This window comes from Tetrao urogallus (assembly GCF_951394365.1).
Source record: "Tetrao urogallus genome assembly, chromosome: 2".
NCBI lineage: Eukaryota > Metazoa > Chordata > Aves > Galliformes > Phasianidae > Tetrao > Tetrao urogallus.
In genome coordinates this window covers 8,074,524-8,095,483 of record NC_136814.1, presented here as the reverse complement: position 1 = coordinate 8,095,483, position 20,960 = coordinate 8,074,524, and the positions used below count along the sequence as shown (strand labels likewise).

The following is a 20,960-nucleotide window of genomic DNA, read 5'->3' as shown; positions in this document are numbered from 1 at the left end:
GCAGCACTCTGGCACTGAAGCTTCTTGTCTGCTAGAGAGATTGAGACAGCATTTCAGCTGTGTTGAGCAGCCCCAAGGGCTGGAAGCTCAGCCAGGGCCCCGTGCCTCTGCATGCCTGCTAGCATTTCGAAGCAAATCCTGAGTCAGAGGGAATACACCTTTCTCCAGCAGATGTAAGTGCACTATAGTTACTACACCTCTCAGCAATCTCTGAGGCATTCTTTCCGCGTCTGTCCTCTGCAGGCAACTGGCCCTCAGCCATTACAGTTGGCCACGGCAGCAACAAACCTTCCCTGCTGGTTTCTAGGACAAAGGCAAAGGCAGAGATTGTACCTGGTATTGTGGCCACATCTATGAAGAAAACTCCAGTAAGGGCTGGTACATATTATGCAAATATTTGGAACACTCTTCTACTTAGAATAATTTCCCATGGGTATGGACCCGTTTAGCAGAAAGCTGATCCTGTTCAGACTCACTAAAAATTTATATGACAGGATAAATTATTTCTCTTTAAGTTTTGGAAGAAGCGTGTATTGTACCATCAAAATAACTTGCAGTTCCTGGCTTTGCATACACAGACGACGTATATGATTTGGCTGGCACACAGAAAAACGAAGCATTGCAAGTCTTCTCACCATATCCATCTAGACCCCTCCTCAACAAGGCTCTACAAACATTTGGGTTATTATTCAGAACATAATTTCTCCGTATTTTCACTCGATGAATAATTCTCGGAGGGAACGTATCATTTGTATTTGTGGTTGAACACATGAAAAGATCAAACTGCTGCATATTGACAGTTACAGTAGATCAGAATTTATGCTATTGATGTACCCAGGATACAAGGAAAAGAATAGCAGTATATCAGGGTAATATAAATTCTAACTGAATTTGGTATGATGACTTCTCCAGTGTTGTATAATTGACTGGCGCAGACTTTTAGATCTTAAACTGTACTCAAAATGACTGGAATACAAATTTATATTTGAGACCTCTGAGGTTGACAGTGACAAAATGCAAAGACAAAACGTCTTGGATCAGACATTGCTCATTTGCATCTATTTAAACTTGAAGTTTTCTCCAAGCCTGTAAGTTGTTTTAACAGTTAACCTGCAAGCAGTTGGTGAATCTCTCAGAAGCATGCTATCTTTTTTCCATCAAGCTAAAAGGGAAAGTTTGATTCATTTTAAGTGCATTGATGACAGAAGAGCTCTGAATAGCATTCTATCTGCAATACTGTACTTGAAAGGAATGAAGTGCAAGTTAAACAAACAGTAACAATGAATGCATTTTTTTCAGGGGTGGTCCTCTTGGAAAACGCTAACCACATTAAAGTAGGCAGTTATTGAAATATGCAATTAATTTTAAGTTGATAGAAGTTGAAACTGTCATTCACCTGAGCAGGTGGTGGAAGAACCTTCTTGCATATCTGCTGATGGGGTCCCTGTACTCCAGCACGGTTGTATCCAGGAGGGGTCTTGTTGGAGCATAAAAGGTTCCAAGGCTTGCCTCAAGCTGTGCTGTGGAGTTTAAGTAGAGCAGCAATGAAACAAGTGAAATCGTTTCAATTACAACAGGTTGTTCATGTTTGCAGTCAGTCAAATTCTTCAAACACTGCTGAAACACAATGTTGTTGTAGGATAGATGAAATTAAAATATGACAGCTTGTACAAACACAAATGTGCATATTAACTTTCATTTTGAGGCAGAGTTGACAATGACTTTGAGCAACAAAAGCTGTCAGAAAGATGAAAAAGTTTGTAACACATCAAGTTCTCACCAGAACCATACAATTAAAAGTGACTCATAAGAAAAATACAGTTTGAACAAGTTTGTCCAGTAGAGATAAACTAAATTATCTCAGATTTTCTATGTCCTCTTAGGCAGACAACAATGAAGTTCAGTTTTTCAGGGATTATTGTTATATCTTAGGTCAGCAGGTGACAGAACCTTTCTTTTGATGGCCTTGAGGTCTAAGGAACCTCCTTCAACCAACACTTCTTCAAAAACTTTAAATAAAAGGGTCTAAAAACCCTGAGGGTTTGACTCTCCTGCAGTGTGCAGAAGAGTCAACCTCCCTTGTCATCAATAAAATAAAGCCCTTTTGTTACAGAAGCTGCATCTGCTTTACTTTCTGACTGGTATACTCCACAGGTATAGCTCTGAGCCATTTTACTACATGTTTCTAATACAGAATCATAAATAATACAGGAAAATACATAGCATATATTCGTGTCCCCTGAACGTGTCCTGTGCTTAGTTGAGATGAACTATAATAATTATATTTATGCTACATGACTTCTGCTTAATAGTCAACACATAGTATGAAACTTTATATACAGAACTGCCTTCGTTTCAACTGGAATTGAATTATTTTCTCCAGAGTGTTTGGTAAGATTGGTTCTAGAACAAAAACAATTGACTGAAATTCAGAAATAACTGATGAAGGTCTCACTCCTAAGTCACAGGGAGAGTTTACTATGTCAGCATTGGTTCTCCTGTCAAGACAGATACACAAATTGCTACTGCTAATCAGAATTTCGTGTGGGCTTTAAAAGCAAAATACAACCAACCTACTGTCTCATTAGGTAGAAAAATCTCACTGATTTGTTGCTATTAACATTTGTCTGAACTAGCCATTTCTGTATTCAGTGATAAAGGTTCTTTATTTCCAAGCATAGTTACATTCTATTTCATTAGGTTTGATTGCACTAAATGTGTTAATAGTACTGTGTTAGAAACACAGGCAAACTGTTAGTAAATTAGGTTTTGTGTTATCTTACTGTCTAGATTTACGATAAGCTGAACTTTAAAGGTATTTTCTTTCAAAGCAGCAGTCAATTTAGATTAAAATTGAATACAGCGGTACCTTTGCAAAAACAAGCTATACTTTCTTGCCATTTGCTGTTTTCTTGACAGCATGTTTTGTACTTCAGAAATATTCCAACCTAGATGGAATATGAGTAACTACCAGCACAGTTATAGATTCATTAGATAGCCCAGCTTGATGTTGAAGGCAGAATAAAGATCTCAAGGATAACTGCCACATCACTATAAATAAAAGGCCTCACTGGGTTTTTGCTAATAAAAAAGAAAACAAATTACTATGCCAAATTTGTTAGATTCACACAGAATAACTCCCGGACAGAATAAAATTTCATCTGCTGTAAACAGTGTTAGGGAGCTGCATGGGGGGAAACACACAGACATCTATTTATAACGTGCATATTTTTTACAAGAGTTTCAAACCCAGCCTTTTTCATGGGTCCTTTTAAAAGCATGTTTCATTTAGAATTGATATGCTACGTTTGCAATGCAAGGAGTTTTTAATCAGAATCCCCCAAACATGACAGTTGATGGTTTGGCAGCAATGTAGGACACTTTGGAGTTTTGCTATCATCAAACACACCAGAACCCTAAGTATTCTTTCTGGGCACAAAAGATGCCTGGTCCCCAGCTGTCTGCCTGCTAGACTGGAGGATAACACCTTCACTAAATCAAGGCACTTCAAATCTTGAAGTCTCTTGAATTTCAAGATACACAGCAAATCAAGAGGAAGGCACCACACCAGGCTTCAGCAGAGACAAGGCTGAGCCTAAAATTCATCAATTCTTGTGAGAGACCCCAGCTAGTACTGCAGGGGGGCAGGAGATTACTGCGAGGACAAAAGCTATAATCCTAAAGGAGGCAGCAGAGGACAGTGTATTCAAAGCCTTCGGATCGTGTAGCAAGAATGTGACCCTTCACAAGCACCTTAACAATTCCACTCAAATCCTGTTAAAGGAGAGTTTCCCTGCTTATGTCAGTGCTGTCTCAGTATGAGTACATAACAAACATTTGAAGCCTGTGTTAACTAGCATTGGTCTGTGACCAAATTTGTGTACCACAATAAACTTACAGCGTATATGAGATAGTGCTATACGCGTTAGGTCATGCCTCTATCACACGTGTTGAAATAACGTGCATTTTATTATCATTCTTGGTAGAAACATTAACTGAAATTCAATCAACACATTAATCCAGACTTCACTGAAATAATTATTTCTAAATACGACATTTGATTAGGGAGTGCTATGTTCAAATGGCTGACTATTCTCCCTATTGTCTTTTTTATACAGTCAATAAATCTAACATCATAATCCTTATAAGAACTACAGACCCCAGAAAAGCACATTAGAAGTGCAATCAGTCTCTTACCTTCTCTGTCTGGTGTAAGCTTTTGTTTAAGCAGGTGATTGACAATGGCACTCAAGCAGATGTAACACTGATGGCCCATCGTGTTCCAGTTCATGGTGTTCAGGACGTTAATTGCCTCATGTATCTCATCATAACGAATGTATTGGTGGATGATTTCCACAAGGCCCAGCTGTCCTCTTGTTATCACACCTTTTTTAGGAAACGTTAAAGCAGAAAATAGCATTAAGAGAATGTATAATAGAATATTTTTCAACCCAGTTAAAAATAATTACTGTTGATTAAAGTAAAAGTTAAGTTAATGGGTTTCAATGTTTAATTTCTCTCTAATAGAACTCCATGTTATCATATTAAGATTTAGGGTGCTCTGGACAGGGGACTTAACGCATGGACAGTAGAGAGAATGTGGCCAGTATCCACCAGTGAAAACATCATGTAGTGGAGCTTTGCTAGAGAAAGCTCATTCCCAGATTTTCATTTTGTTACAAATGAAGCCATGCATTTGCTCACCATAAGAGAAGAAAATGAAAGGCACATTCCCCACTCCACAAGATCATGATTTTACTACAACACTTAGTCTCTGATCAGTGTGAATTAAAACAGATTCTCAGATGTTGACATGTAGGTCTCAGCTCCTGAACAGGGAAGCTGCCTAGAAAGACGCAGAAAGTCATGTTCTTAATTGTCTCTGACTAACTAGATGATCACATGCTGTAGGTCTTGCAAGGCACTTTAGTAGTTCTTCCTTCCTTTGGGTCACTGTGGGAATGTATTCTTTATCACTAATGCTCCAGATGTCAGGAAAAAAAAAAAAAATAGAATAAATGTTCTGTTTCCCTCTCTCTAAATAAAGCATAAAGCATGTATTAAAAAAAAATTACAATCTACATTCTGATGGTGTTTGTGGAAAATAATTCTAAGGAAAAAATTCTGATGAGAAAATGAATTTCAGTATGGATTTTAGAGCCATCTGATGGCTGGGGCAAAAAGATCTGCTAACAGAGAAACGTAGACATGATACACAGAAAACAGATCTCACAAAATTTTCATAAAAGTAGTTGTGAGCATTGTTCATGATGGACTATAGGAGTGGAGAAAAAAGTGTGGGAAAAAAACCCATTTGACTGTAGGTCCAGGTCAGACAGTCTGCTGAGAATTTGCAAATACAGACGTGATGTTATGTATTCGGTCATACGTATATATTTGTAATAGATATAAATTTAATTCTATACATATATACATATATATGTTTGTCAAGTATTTGCATATATGAAAGACTATGGACATTATACTGTGTAATAGCTGTGTTTGATCTGTGCGCATCTCTGATTATATCTAATTGTTACAATAGAATTTATTCTCCTTTAATATTTCTAAAGCATTACACACGTTGGGAAATCTTCATATAAATCACTAAGTGAAGATGAAAATACTGATTTGCGAGCTAATTAAATATTATATTATATTTTAAATATCCACCTAGGCCAGCAGTGCTGAACCACTGGCACTGGTAGCAGGTCTGGCGTCATCCACTGTTTGGGCTGACATCAATGACAAGCAGCTGTAATGCTTTTAAAAATGAATTTGGCATTAGACAACAAAAGTATCTGCCATTAGTGTTTGAGGGTAGATTTAAAATGAACCCTTTCCTGAAATAAATCTACCTAGACTTATTTCAGGATTCATAGTTCTTGTCCAAGAGCATAATGTGGCAGCTGTAAGTTAAAAATCTATTTTCCAGGAGACTTTTATGAGACACAATTCAAGTAACGTTAATATAATTTATAAATGTTAAAAACAAAGGACTGTGGAACTCCATGTATTCAAGAGAAGAGACATTACCTAGCACGAAACACTATATCGTGATTCAGTAAAACTGTGCAGCCCAGAATCAATCATATGGCTCACTTCCAACTGCATTCTGTGGGAGATCCTCCTATGCTTGAAGAGATTTTAAAAATGCTATGTATGATGCAATAGCTGTAGATCCAAATGTTGCTTTTTTTTTTTTGGAATGGCAATAATAGGGGTATTTCTAGGGCCAGTAAGAATAGTTCATTCTTAAAAAATTAGTGGATTACTGCTTACTACTACAGACTAAAACCTTCACAAACTGCAGTACTGCCTTGAAAATCTTCTGTGTATTTGTAAATCTAGGAATACCAATATATATTTAAAAAACAAACAAAAAACAAAAAAAAAAAAAAGCCAGCAACAGCAATTCTACCCATTGTATGGAAATTCCACCTCAGGTGTGGAAAATTGAGTGGTAAAGCTGAAAACCAGAATGCAACAGAGAACAGCACGTTTTTGCACAGTGGACTGTAGAGGAGAAGGTAGGGAGGGGTGGAGAGAGAGATTTTACTCTAATTATAAAGAATGAATTTTAAAACGTGATAACTTTCAGCTGTAGAGGTCAACAACTTCCTATTTATTTGGATGCTTGACTTCTCTTGGGTGGTGCGCTTCCGGGCAACCTGCTTGGGAAAAAGAGGTGACGGCCAACTCACTGCCTAATTGATTTAGGAACGGTGCCCAGGGAGACAGTCCAATTAAGTTTACAAGCTGGCAATTAGCAGGAAAGGCCTCTAAATCCCTGCACTGAGAGCCTGCTGCCTCCGTAAGAACATAAATGTGCTAAAGATAGCAAAGGGGAAAGCTGAGCTTTCTGGAAAGCTGTTGTGAGCAAACCCCATGAGGGAGGACTACAGAAAAGCAAGGTAGATGTGGGTAGAGTGCCTTCTGCTTGACAGGTAAGAGGTAATTTAGAGGATGTTTTTTTAATGGCCAACATGCACAAAAGCATCAAATAGCTGTTTTAATTAGTGTTCTGGGGGGCTCTGCAACCATTAAACCTGTCACTGAACACAATACAGCTGAATCATCTCGAAATAAATGGTAACTTGTAAACATTTTTAATAGCAATTTTGGATCAACTCTTTTGAAGGTATATAACTGTAAATCAGCCCAGTGTTTTTCCTGGTGACTTTAATTTATCTTTTTGCTGTGGCATATGTAGTAAAGGTTTGGTAAAGCCAGATTTTCTAATGTTTAGACAGATTTTTCCCCCACACAAAAGCACATGCATATCACAAATGAGTTTCAAACTTCACAGTCACCTGGCTTCTTAAAAATAGGTGTCTTCCTAATCACAAAAGATTTGTATGAAATACTTACCGAAACAAAACAAAACAAAAAACACACAAAAAAACCCCGAAATGAACTCCTTTTAAAGACAAAGGTAATTCTTATTTCTTGGACAGATAACGGGCAAAGTACTGACATTTTCCAGGATAAAATATACTCAAATATAATACACAAAATATACTCCCCATGGCTGTCTGCCATGGAGAAACACTGGACTGGTAGACAGAAGATTTAAGCATGACAGTTTTTTTGGCTCTCACACTGGGTCTGCACCACTGTAACTTGATTGTCTTGAATGGAATGAATGCAGTTCTCACTGATGATGAACCACAGGGGTTATATTCTTAGTTCAGCCACTGACACCTCATTTAACACTTAAAAAGCCCTCCAACTTTCTTTTACTCTTGTTATTCTGTTTGTAAATTGAAGTTAATTACAGTTTTACTCCCTTAAAGCCTCTTTACACCTAAAATGAGAAGTGCTAATAAATTCTAAACTATCATTACTTTTTTCTTTTATTCTCAACTGCTAGTAAATTATTTGAGATGCTAAACTTGTTTAAAGGTCATGAAAACCTTCCTTCTTGTGTGAAGTTTTAAAGGGAAAAAGTAGTGTGACTTCATGTACCAAGGCCAAAAAAAAAAAGAGAGTACTGAAAAAAAACATACATTGTAATGGAAAAGATAGTTGTATCATATACAAAACTAATCTGTTTAGGAAAGAGAATAGCATTACTATCCTATTATGACATGTAGCTTATTTTGGTTTGTTACAGGTATTTATACAGAATGAATACAAATACCTACAATTGTATTCTACAGAGGAAAATAATTTTTAATATGAGAAACTGTTAGGCAGGGGAAAATAATAGGATTCTGAGTCACATATCAGACACCACAAGAAAAGATATTAAATAATAGTGAAACATAATGAACTCCTTGATTTGCATCTTCTAGAGATCATCGGAATTGCGTGTCTTTAAGGTTCTGGTCCCATTTATCTAAAAGGCTGTTTTCAAACGATATAAAACTTCTGAGGTACAGATGTTTCCTTGAGAGCCTAAAGACTCAATAGATGTAACTTAGGAAGTAACTTACCAAGTTTAAAGCGAAGTACTCCTAAGGGTCCTCTGTCAAACCTAATGAACAAAAGATCATGGACATCCATGCCATCAGAGCTGGGAGATGCAGCTTGAGCAGCAGCCCACTGAATCTGGATGAGGCTGCTAGACACGTCAAAGTGTTTGCTGAATTGCAGAGTTGCCTCAGGTGAATAGTTGTCTGCTAAGAGCTGAATTTTAACTGGGGATAGTGCTGTGTCAAAAATCTGCAGCTCCCCTTGAGAACTTCCAACCAGGAATATGGCCCCAGAAGGGTGGTAGGTTACTAATGCAGGCAATAGTTTTGCTTGGGCTAACAGAGTCACTTGGTTGTACGCATCATACAGGATTATTGATGAATCTTCGCAGCCCAGGACTAGTTTGTCTTCTGTAATATTTCTGCAACAGCTGATTGCCCTTGATTGTAGCGGTATTCTGGTGACTGCTGCACACCGAATTTTGTTTCTAACACAGTTGTAGATGCAGCTGTCAGCCATGGGCTTTTTATCTGCAGAGATGGAGTGCTCAACTGTGTGAACCTGGTAAGGCTCCTTAGTGCTAAAGCTAGCATCAAGTGGATCCCATTCTGTACGGACATAACTCAGAACCTGTAAAAAAGCCAAAATGCTTTGGTACTTATTTGTAAAAAAATTATTCTTATATTTGACAATTTAAAATTAGACAGCTGAAAATACATTTTTTTCATGACTCAGTAAGCTAAAACAAGTTATTAAATCTATTGTTCAGGCTTTTAAAAGGTTAATTTATTGCTATAGAGTCTGAGCCATTTCTTTTATTCAGAAGATATAATAGGTTAGCAGCATTAAAGATAAAAGAAGGGATTGTCCTAACTGTCCTACTAGAAGAGAGATGAGCTGCTGACATATCAAAGAAAGGCTGATTATTCAGAAAAAGTGGAGGGAAAAATCCCTAAATATCTTGAAAAATTTATAGTAGACTACTCTAAGCATCACAGATAGAGCATTTTTGATCATTTGCTCTTGGCCATGGTAACAGAAAATACTATACTGTAGAGGTGGAAACAATGGCAAGTTTAAACAGTGTACACTACACACTGCCAAACAAGTAGGTGGTAGATGCCTTTTAGTGACATATAATTAGTTACAGAAGAGAAGAAGTACTCTTTAGAGGTACAAGCAGGTAGGAAGAACACAAAGGCAGAGTATGATCCAAAGATAGCAGCTGGCAAAAAGTAAGAATTTCCAGTGTAAAAACATGAGAGATACTATGAAATGATGGAGGCGACAGTGGAGTCCAGCGCAGATTCATTACGCATCTGAGAAAGAGGTACTGCAGATGACTTTAGAAGGGAAACTGTGGGAGAAGTACTAGTTGTAGTTAAGTTAAACGTGGTTTATAAAAAGCTATTTGCCTGAAAGAGATAGGAAATAGACTTTGTCAGAAATAGAAAATGTTAAAGAGCCAAACCATACCCATCATGTTATTCACAGGATCAAGTTGCTGACCTGACACTAAAACTGCTTCTTTGGAGTCTAGGCGGTATGCAAGTGCCACTTATGAAAAGAGATACTAAAAACAGAGATGGAGAATACTTGGAAACTTCAGAGTGAAAACAGAAACATGCACAGTATACTTAAACACTTTGAAGCTGATTTCCACAGACCACTAGACTAACTGAACTAACTGAATTTAGCCCTTCAACTTGTAAAGTTAGAGACTAAGAAATTAAGTTTTTCTTTGGCATACCAACCATTAATTCAGAAACAACAAATGGATTTTGGGATGCTGATCAGACTGATTAGGATGTTTAGTTATTTTGTGAGCAAAAGGGCTTCTCATTTAAAAGCAAGAAAAATCACTGTTATAATTCTGTGGCTGTAAAGGAGCTGCCTGTTAATACAGAAGTCCTAGCTAGTGTAAGATAAGGTTAGGGACATACTAAGAACTACTTAATAGGCAAGAAACAGAACATCAGATGTGAAAGCATCTAAAAGAGAAGCCAACGCAACCAACTTGTGAAAAGCAGGTAATCTGATTTCAATGAAGGGCAGTGATCAAAGAAAATATACACCAAAGCAGAAATAAGAGGTTAAATAAGCTATACAGCTTGAAAACCCATTTCTCACCTACTCCACTTGCTTACCAATGACTTAGGCTCTGCAGCTAGTAATTTAAGTAAATCCACAAAATGTGCAGTGGCTACTGTTCAGAAGTTTGGTTTTAGAACTGCTTAAAACATGTAGCTTATTAGTATGTTAAATTGCATAGCAAGACAACCTGTAAAGGGGTTATGTGTACAAAGGATTACTGTGACCACAGAGCTGTGTAACCCCAAATAAAGACAAGGTGAATTGTCATTTGCTCTGACTACGCACAGAGACTGAGACAGCTGCCTTTCAAATATGTGAAATAGAAATCTTGCCCAAGCAGGTCTTCAAAGCTTCAAAACTTAAGTGAAGCGAGCCTTGAGGCCCCCTGGGACTCTCAATTCTGTGTTCCTGTGGCAGGTTTCAATGCACCACATTATTTACCTATTTTTCAATGCAAGAGAAGTGACTGTTGGAAAACAGCAATAGAAACAGTAATAGAAAAAAATAAATGTTGCCATCAGGTCATTTGAAAGTCAGCAACTAAACCAAGTCTAATAACTTTGTTCTGTCAGGTTAGCACAAAGGAGGGACAAAACGTTGCCTGGTAATTTGAATTTAAAAGACAGTAGAATTTTATATCTTGGAAGGTCTAATTTAATTAGCCTTAACATGAGAAATTTCCTACCTGCTCATAATTTTGAAAGCAGATCCCTGAAATGAAGTTTAGGGTTCGGTTGGTTGCTGTATGTTAAAAAATAATATGCTAGGGAAATATTCCTAAGAGAAGACTATTTGTTACATTACAAAACGTAAGTTTTGACATAATGTTTAAACAAACTAGGCTTAAAGGAAACTTTCTAGAGACTACTGGCTGAAAACAAGAGAAACATCTCTCCTAAGGTTGGAACCGATAAACCTTCTCACACATCAGTGGCCTCATTTGCCTCTTGAAGGAAGAACAGCAAGCCTAAGAGACCTCTTTGTTCTGGTTTCCAATTTTGCTGAACATAACTGGTATTTGGCACTCTGAGGAGAGAAAAAGGATATTCTCTTTCATCTGAGAGGGAAGATTTGAGTTTCTCTGTCAGAAATTTTACTTCTATTAATAATTGCTCATGTCACTAACTGAAGAACTAAAGCTGAGACATGCAACTACAAAACCATGTTAATGAAGCTAAGATAACACTTTTGAAAAAAAGCATTCCTTCCAGGCCTTCCAGTACCTAAGGGGGGCCTGCAGGAAAAATGGGGAGGGACTCTTTATCAGGGCGTGTAGCGATGGGACAACGGATAATGGATTTAAGCTAAAAGAGGCTAAATTTAGATTAGATATAAGGAAGAAATTCTTTACTCAGCGGGTGGTGAGGCCCTGGCACTGCTGCCCAGAGAGCTGTGGGTGCCCCATCCCCAGAGGCATTCAAAGCCAGGTTGGATGAGGCTGTGGGCAGCCTGAGCTGGTGGGGGGCAGCCCTGCCCACGGCACAGGCTTTGAACTTGATGGTCTTTAAGGTCCCTTCCAACCCAAAGCATCCTACAGTTCTATGAATCTAAGCAGTACAAAGACTAGCAATCAAATCAAAGCATATTTTTTTCCAAAGAGACGGTACTCCATTACCTGCCAGTTGTTTACCTACACGGTAGAGTAGTGATGTGCTGGTAAATGTAGTGAACACAGCGCTCCAGCAGCTCACCTGAAGGATTCCGATGGAATTCCTGACAAGCAGTAGTTCTAACTGCCCTGTAACCCTGAAGGGGAACATCACTATAGCAGTGTATCTTTCAGTTAACAAAACCAACACTTTCATGGGGAAGGTGAGAGCTAGAGCTTTTGGAGTTTCCTCAACAGTGTGTGGGACAACTGTGAGAACTGTGGAGGAGGGGCAGGCTGGTGGATCTGAAAGGATAAAGACATACTGTCACACTGCTATTTAGTCCATAAATCTTGGACTGATCAGTTAACCTTAGATTTCAAAAGAAGCTTTCTGGAAGAATTTTGCATTACTTTCTGTAAAATAAATAAACTGTTGTTTTTTAAAAATCCTTTACAGTTTAATGACACGTACATTAGAAGCCTAGCAAATGTATTTTAAAAGTATCCACAATTTATGTACATTTGCCTTATGAATGCAGTAGTCAAGTGCCTCTACTACACAGGCAGTACTGGCCTGTGCCATGCATCAGCTGATAGCAGTAAGAGATACTATGCATGCCAGCTTCTCAAATCCTAACTCAGAAATCATATCAATCCAAGTAAAGGAATCTGACAGTCTTGATAACTATGGGATCTGAATCGTACTAGCTAACATACCTTCTTCCTTTTAATGTTTGAAAGAAATAATAGCACTAGCTTGTGTAAGTGGTATCACTCTCCTCAGTGCAAATCGTTGAATGCTCAAAATTGAAGCATGCTGTATAGAATACTGGGAAAGAATAAAGCCCACATACCAAAACAAATACAAGTTTTAAACAGTAGTACTTAAGCAGAAAATTGGCTTACCAAGCAGATTAAAGAAAAAAAAAAGAAAACAAAAGAAACAGAAATAAGCTTGCTGTGACTGGACTGTGCATCTGTTGGATGAGACAAATGTTTCATATATTTTATGGATGTTAAAGAAATGCTTGCTAAATTTCACACAGTGAAGCTCCAAATAACAACAAACACTTTAATTAGAAATGTAAAGTGGAAAGGGTAATGCACACTGGAGTAAAATAGCTTTAAATACATCACTGTGAAAGAGGAAAAAAAACAAACAACACCTTATATTTAAACTCTTCTACAATAAAAATACAAGGCTCCTATCCAGCTTATTTATTTGGCTGCAATGGATTTCCAGTCCCAACTGCAATCTTACTATTTAGATCTTCAGCCAACATTTATTCTTATTTTCTTTCAAAACTTATCATCATAACATTTATCCTGCATTATTCATCAAACTTTTAACAAAACACAGCATTGAGGATTTTACAGTCCTTGTTGATGTGTGTGAGAGGTATCTGACTATTCAGTCACACAGTGCAGGTGCTTTTCTGACTGCTACAGTACAGCTCACTCATGTAAGGTCTGATGTGTTTATTTTACAAGTTTGTTGTGCCATGTAAAGGAAATAACTATTAAATGTTGCTGTGAAAAGACAATGTTCTCTCCCAGGAAAATGTTTCCATAAGACTGAAGTGTAATTTCAGCCATTTGTATTAGCAGTAAAAGGAGAAAATAAACATAGTAAAGACAAATGTAAATTACTACAGTAACCAAGCCTCAGCATCATCACCTATTAACTTTTGCTGTTTTTGTTAATGTTTGCTATTCCAGTTGATTTTAACATGACTGTCTGTCAAAGCATTTAATCCACGGATGATTTCAGATATGATCCTATTTATTCAAAGTAAATTGAAGTCTGCTTTCAAAAATTTCTTGCATTATCTACACAGTCAGTCAAATTAAATAGCATCCGTGATCACTGGTACTTTAACAAAAAAGAAACAAGCAGTCAATTAAATAAATAAATTGGGGAACCGACGGGTTTACCATAGGAAACTGAGACACACACAAAAGCAGACAAAAGTTCAGCACACACTGCTGCAGCAGCATGAGTGCATGCACATCAACACACATCATACGCCAGGGCTGTCATACATTAAACAGAAAAGCACTTTTATTTCTTCAGGGGAGGATTCCTAACTGAATCCTACTGCATGCAGCACAGCAATTGCTGATTTCAGAAAAAAAGAAAAAACGGACACAAAAAAAAAAACACCGAAGAAAGTCAGAGAAATCAAGATTTGCAAGGAAAAAGTTGTCCCCATTTTTAAAAGGATAACGTCTACCTTTAGAATTAATAGCAGCAAACGTTAAGGCATAAGGCCATAGAGCACAATTCCAGTCACATATATAGTGTATTTAAAATGTGAAACGGATTTTCTTCTTTAAGTTGAAGTGTTGCTGAGGTACACAATAGCCCAAACACGGCATGTGAACCTAAATCACCTCGGTGCGTATTGTGTAGTTAGTTACAGGATATTAACATGACAAGGGATTGGGCTGTCTTGTCCCAGGGCTGTTGCTGTCCTCATCCTAGTAAGTAGTCTTCTGGTGGGCAGCAAATACCACTCGGACCATTTTTCCAGGGAGGAAGCAGTATCATTCAGATTTGCTCTGCAACAACAGTAAGTGCCAGTACCCGGCAGATCTGTTCGTGGCTTTAGTAGGTCAGCACAAACATGCTGCAGAAAGGCTGTGGGCAGCGCTCAGGCATTTTCTCAGGCTCGGTTTATTTTTTCATAAACTCAATATGCCAAAGAGCTAATCATTTGTAGACCAGATATCCTGCTTTTTTCTTAATTCTAGATGATAATGATGTCTTACCAAAGTGACACCATTATTTTCACATAAAATGTTAGTGGCGTTAATTTAACACATTCCTTTTTGGTTATTTCCACAAACTGTCTGAGTTCATTCTCCTTATTATTCTTCTGTTGACACTAATCATTCACTTGTTAAAAAAATCATGGTATTGGTCAAAATATGATATATGTGAGTTTACTTTTATATATAACAAGTCATGTCACATTTTTCTTCCAGGGCTATAGCTGAAGAATACCACAAATGGTAAACTGCTAGGAGCAAAGACAGGCAGGTTTACAGAAACACTGTGCCACCAACTGTTTAGAAGCTGTCTGAAAATGCTAACTATGTTTGTACTCAGTTTAAGCTATCCCGTGATCCTCAAAAGCTGCAAGTGTTAAGTTAAAGTGGCCCTCCTATGCACAGGGGGAGAAACATGTACTTCAGTTAATTGCAGATTGGGAATTGATGTTAGTTCTAGAGCTGCTGGGCTACGACATTCCCTGCCTGGGAAGGGGAATTTAACTACCAACCGTAAGAATTACTAGAGAAATAAGGAAGAAAAACACAAACAGTACTGTAGGTTACCTGTCACGGATAACAGGAAAAGCGCCTAGGAGGTAAATACATGGAATAAACTACAACCAGCAAAAATAATAATTATCTATATATTTACACATCTACACATTTTCCAAAACGTCAGCGCAGTGCATAGTATTTTAATGACAAATAAAGAAAAAGAAATGTCACGTGAGGAGCTTAGAATTAAAACAGGCAAGTGTAGGCAAAGGATGAAAAGAGACTGAATAGTTAAATTTGGTAGCTCTGCTTTCTAAAATAATTTCCGTGTATTTATATTACAATATAGGCTAAATTAAAAGGATTATGAGTTTAGGCCTAAAGGCTCAGTGAATGCTTATTATCACTATTGTGTTAAGCACCAGTGATGTGCTTGGGACTATACTAGACAGCCTCAGCCCCGAGCGATTGAAAGTCTAAACCAAAAAAGGATAAAACAAGGTGCGCCGAAAGATGCAGAGCAATGCTGTAATTTGGAAATCTCCCTATAACATACACAACAAAAAGGAGAAAGCTTTTAACTAACTATGTGAATTTCATAGAAGAAATGAGCCCCTAAAAAACATCTCAGAAAATAGAGACGGCAAACTGACATTAGGGAGCATCCTGGAAGAACATGCAGAGACTTGGAAAGGAAATGAATGGCATGGGAACGTTACTGTCAGAACCAGGACTTACAGATGTTACGGTAAGAAATTAGATGTGAGCTGTGAGCAGGATGACTTTTCATAACGTGAAACTCGCACAGGAGAGCATGCTGCAAAAACTTAAGGGAACAGATGTCCCCTTTAAGTACCAGAATCATTTTCACATGTGATCGGTCATAGCAGCAGTGGAAACTGAGAACTGCAGGTGTGTGTCTGGAGGAGGAGAGAGATGAGTCAAAGATGACCACTAGTGGGGAGAGGCCAATTGAAAAGAAGAACAGAAGGTGGAACTGGAGGTAATTTAAACTTAAATTCTGCAGTGATTACTGATGCAGATAAGAAAGAAAAACTGTCTCAACTGCATTTTCGCTTTCAATGTATAGAAAATCCCAAGGGAAAAAAACTCACTGAAATTAATATTATTTACCAAAGAAATAATTCTAAGATGTGTTAACATGTACGTCTTCCCAAATTAAAGAGAACTGAATGTTGTTTACAGGAGCAGCTTATTTGAAGTGTTACTTTTGGTTTTTCCCTACAGGGAAACAGCCTGTAATAGCTACCACAGAACAGCTATCCCACAGCTGGCCCTGAAGTTTGTGCTCCTCTCCCACAGTCCGTGCCTTTTTAGCCCACAGCAGAAGTGGCTTAAACTAAACTGAAAATAAAACAGTCTATAAGATCTATATAAGATGTTAGTCCAGAACAGCTTATCTATTTTAAATTCAAGCTATAGCTCTTTGCAAAATATGCTCAGATAGCTTCATTTAAAAGTTTTTATCAAATATAAACTGGATTCAAATATTCTAACATATATGAAATAAAAATGAAATAGATGAAACGCCTAAGAACGTAAGACAAACAAGTGTCAAGTGGAGAGTCAAACTGTAAACCTATTCTAACTTGTAGCTTACAATTCTACCTGTAGATAGAGAATTTTGATTTTTTCTTTGAGAAAATAGTCCCTAATTTGATCAGTAGTCATCACAACAATTTAAGCAGCATCTGCTTGTAGTTAAAAGCTTACAACAAAACGCTTAAAGTAGATTAAGAAATGCCTATTTGTTAACACTGCAGACAAAGTAAAATAATTGCATTGGAGAAGCATGCAACAGCTACAGTTTCCAAAACAGGTTAAAGAAGTTTTAGTGGTGACAGCCTCAAAGCTCTTCCATTTTAAAGACCTAATTTAATTGTTATATTTCCTAGATTATCAGTTTTGATGTGAAAATACTAAACATACTAAATAATGCGTTTTTTTCTCACTAAATAATTAATACTTGTTTTTAAAATGAAGATGGGTCATTTTTCTCCCTTACATTTTAAACATGTCTGTTTCTTTTTATCTACCTGAAAATGCATTTAATCTGAATAATTTCTTTAGCAAGTCTGAAAATCACGTAACAAGAGAGTTCAGAACTTTACCTCCAGTTTGCCATGTGCACAGCCTAACAGCAATAGGTTGGCTCTGTCCCTTTCACAGGAAATAGGAGACCAAGGCCATGCTCCATCAATAGCTGCTGACCACCAGCAAATGGCCAAATCTTGCATACAGTTTATTGCCAGGTGACGTTTCATCCTCCTACCTTCTAGTCCAGGTATATCAGTGTAAGAAATCTGATGGAAGAAAAAAATGCAGAAAATATTTAAGGTAGTAAAATAGCACAGGGGGAGCAATTGGGAGCATTTACTGTGAAAGAGAATCCATATATACACAAAGGACTGTGCACATATATCTCCATATAGGCTGTCTGTAAATGTGAAAAATATCTCCTTAGACAGAATGAGACATGCTCACACTTTTATCTGCGGGGAGGGGATTGGGAAGGAAAGGAATGTGAGTTAAGAAGGAATTTACTGCAATGACTCCAATCAATACCAAAATGTACAGTCATGGTTGCTTGACAACATCGACCTACACGCAGGATTTAAGCTTAGCCATATTAAATGACAAGTTCTGCGAAGCTGACCAGAGAGCTAAGGTTAGTGCTTAAGACATAAGCAAATATTAAATACATTCTATGCTGTTTGAGCAAACGTGCATCTTTCTTTCTCTTCCCTAAATTAAGGCACACACACACAAATATTCGTTTTGTAAGAGAATATATACTTTTCTGCATAATGTGGATGAGCTACAGCATCATGCGTAAAGTTTATGCAGCTCTGGAGAATTGTGCCTCTTTCTCAGGAAGGATTTGTGGAATTTATTATTCAAACTCTGTTATTTTGGAGCATGGTTATTTGAAAACATGAGCAGTGCACCATCTGGGTGACACATGCCAAGGAAATATAGATTGCACCGCATTTCTGCTTAAGGAATTAATGGAAGGTTGATAGCTAGGGGAGAAAAAAAACTATCTTGCCATTGCTGGTCAGCAATAATCGAACCACTTTCTGGGGATTAAGCGCATGGCTAAGCCTACTGGACCAGACACTAGCAAAGGGCAGGGGGTCTTCTTATCAGAGAAATGCTTCTGGAGCCAGTCTCACTACATGACAGATTGCTTTCATATTCCTGTCTGCAAGGCAACAAAGGATGGCAGTAATGCGATAATGCCAGAGTGCAATGGGTGTTAAGAACCCGTTGCATTTATGTATTGTATTTAGTAAATAATCAGGCTCATCCAAATTGTGATCTCACCACTCAACCAAGGCCATTAAAATCAAGGTTAATGCTTTAATAATCCTTTGCTGTTTTTTATATGGTCAAAAAGAACCCTTTTCTATTTGCATGGTCATAATATTATTGACCTCTTCATCCCCTGAATACACATCAAAAGGAACTGAAATCAAAGTAATTACCAATGTTGTTCTCTCACAGTAAACATTTAACTACTTGTACTGTCTCCTGCTTCAGTTAATTGAAATGGATTAAAAGTACATAGATAGGAAAAACTTACAAGAGGTCAATATTTTTAGAATATACCGTACTATTACCTGTCAAAATTCTATTTAAAAGAATAAACAAAATGCATACTGAAAAGGGAACAGATAACTGCTGTTTGAATTCAAACTGTGTACAGACAGTGAATTTGGTGACAATACGCTATTTGGGGATGGAAAAACACAGTACTTTCACAGGTATTAATTAGAGCTGTGCTGCAGTGTGTACTGGTCATAACAATTTCACATTTAATAGCAGCTGAGAATCTTTTGTTTACCTGTCTTTACATTTTGTAATAGACATGGTGATCTCAAACGTGGACTGGTGCCAACGAGAAAAGGCAAATGGCCACAGTTGTTTTTGTATTTCCCTGTACTTTAAGACTATACTGATTCACATAATAAATCCTCCTTTTTTCAAAGTGTACATAAAATCCAAGGCGCTGCAATTTAGAAAGGTGAGGCTGGAGGAAGCAATTCTTCCATTTAGGTATATACTGTGAAAAAATAAACTTTTGGATAGACATTAAAATAGAAGGAAAGCATGGTTGACTTTCTCTCACTATTAATAGCGCTCTGGCAGTCTAGCACTGCCTGAAGTTCCCTGTCAATTTTACTCACATTAGACTGGACACCGATCAATGTGAACTTGCATCTGTCCATGTTCTAAATAAATTAAAATCTACATATGACAGACATTTAATTATATTGAAACATATTACTGCTAGCAAGCATTTTCCTCGTTTTAAAAACAGAAACTGAAACCCAAATACCGCGTACCTTTTTCAAAGCTGCATTGAAAGTGAGAGGCAAAGATGAAAGCTATACTCAAATTTCCTGAATCTTTGTTCTCCATTTTAATCCTATGGTAGTTCTATACCAGTGCAAGTTGCCTTCTAATTTGATTGCTCTTGAAAATAATATCAAGAGTAAGGAACTGGGGTTTTTTAAAGTGTGTATTGTTTGCACATTTGCAATTGAGGAAGATCTTTTGTTTCTTTTTTTTATTATTGTTTCTTTTGTTACTAGATTTTGTAAGTTTGACCAGCAGCAGCCATGAAGAACTCTAATTCAAATGCAGAGAGCTGACATAATATTATTTCAGTAGTGAATAATAGTTTCTGCTGGCTCACACTAGTGCAGTTTTGAAGATAATAAAAATTATATTTAGCTGCCTAACTAGAAAGCTTCACATAAAGGAATATTCAATTAAAAAAATGCAAATGCCTTTTTTTTGGCTGGCAAAGAAATAATCCACAGTGATTCCCACTGATTTCAAGAGAACGCAAAGTTCCTGTTGAACACAGAGGTGTTTCTAGAAGCTCAGCTGTGTGAGCAAATAAGTGAACATAACAATCCTATTAAGGAAGCCAGTAGATATTTCTGGTTTCCTAGGGCAGAGACACTTTTCTATGGATTAGGCTTTCCTTCTTTCCCAAGGAAAAAATGGCAGAACCATGAGATCCAAAACGGACACAGCAATACCTAGAATGAAAATATATTTTCTAAGTGTAACTATACTAAGGAGCTACAGCCCTTACAATTAAATGAAGGCAACCTTCAGCTCACCACTTTCTTAGTTAGAGTTTACAGCTTTATTAAAAAAATAAAAACCACAACCACCTGCCAACCTTGCTTCTAAGCACAGCCTTAACAAACACTGTAGGCCAGGCACAAGTGCACATCATTTCAAAGTAAACTACGTATCAGCTCAGTTCCTGGTGAACAGTGAACTGTCTCAAATCCACGTTATAGAGGCAGGATCAATCTCGCAAACACAAATCATTGCTGAAAAGAGGCCCTGAACTGAAACAGCCTGGAAAATGTTTTAGATATTCATCCTAGCAGAAAATATTTCTACCAAGCAAGTTAAAATGTAAGATGGCAAAACTTAAACATATTCTTAAAAATCTTGCCTTGAAGACGCAAATTCTCTACGTGAGGAACCAGACTACTAAGGGGGTGCCAAAGGGAAACCGTTTGCTAGCACAAGTTGT

The 20,960-nt window shown here is 37.4% G+C and overlaps 1 protein-coding gene across 1 annotated transcript in view; it reads right to left on the bottom strand.

Moving 5' to 3' along the window:
- Positions 1-20,960, bottom strand: part of WDPCP (WD repeat containing planar cell polarity effector) — a gene marked incomplete at both ends in the record, with an annotated part of 133,043 nt that overhangs the window by 48,045 nt on the left and 64,038 nt on the right. Inside the window, 4 exon segments of the mRNA XM_079532782.1 lie at positions 1,397-1,520; positions 4,198-4,386; positions 8,439-9,048; positions 17,506-17,697. Of these exon segments, the coding sequence (XP_079388908.1) occupies positions 1,397-1,520; positions 4,198-4,386; positions 8,439-9,048; positions 17,506-17,697 (1,115 nt within the window).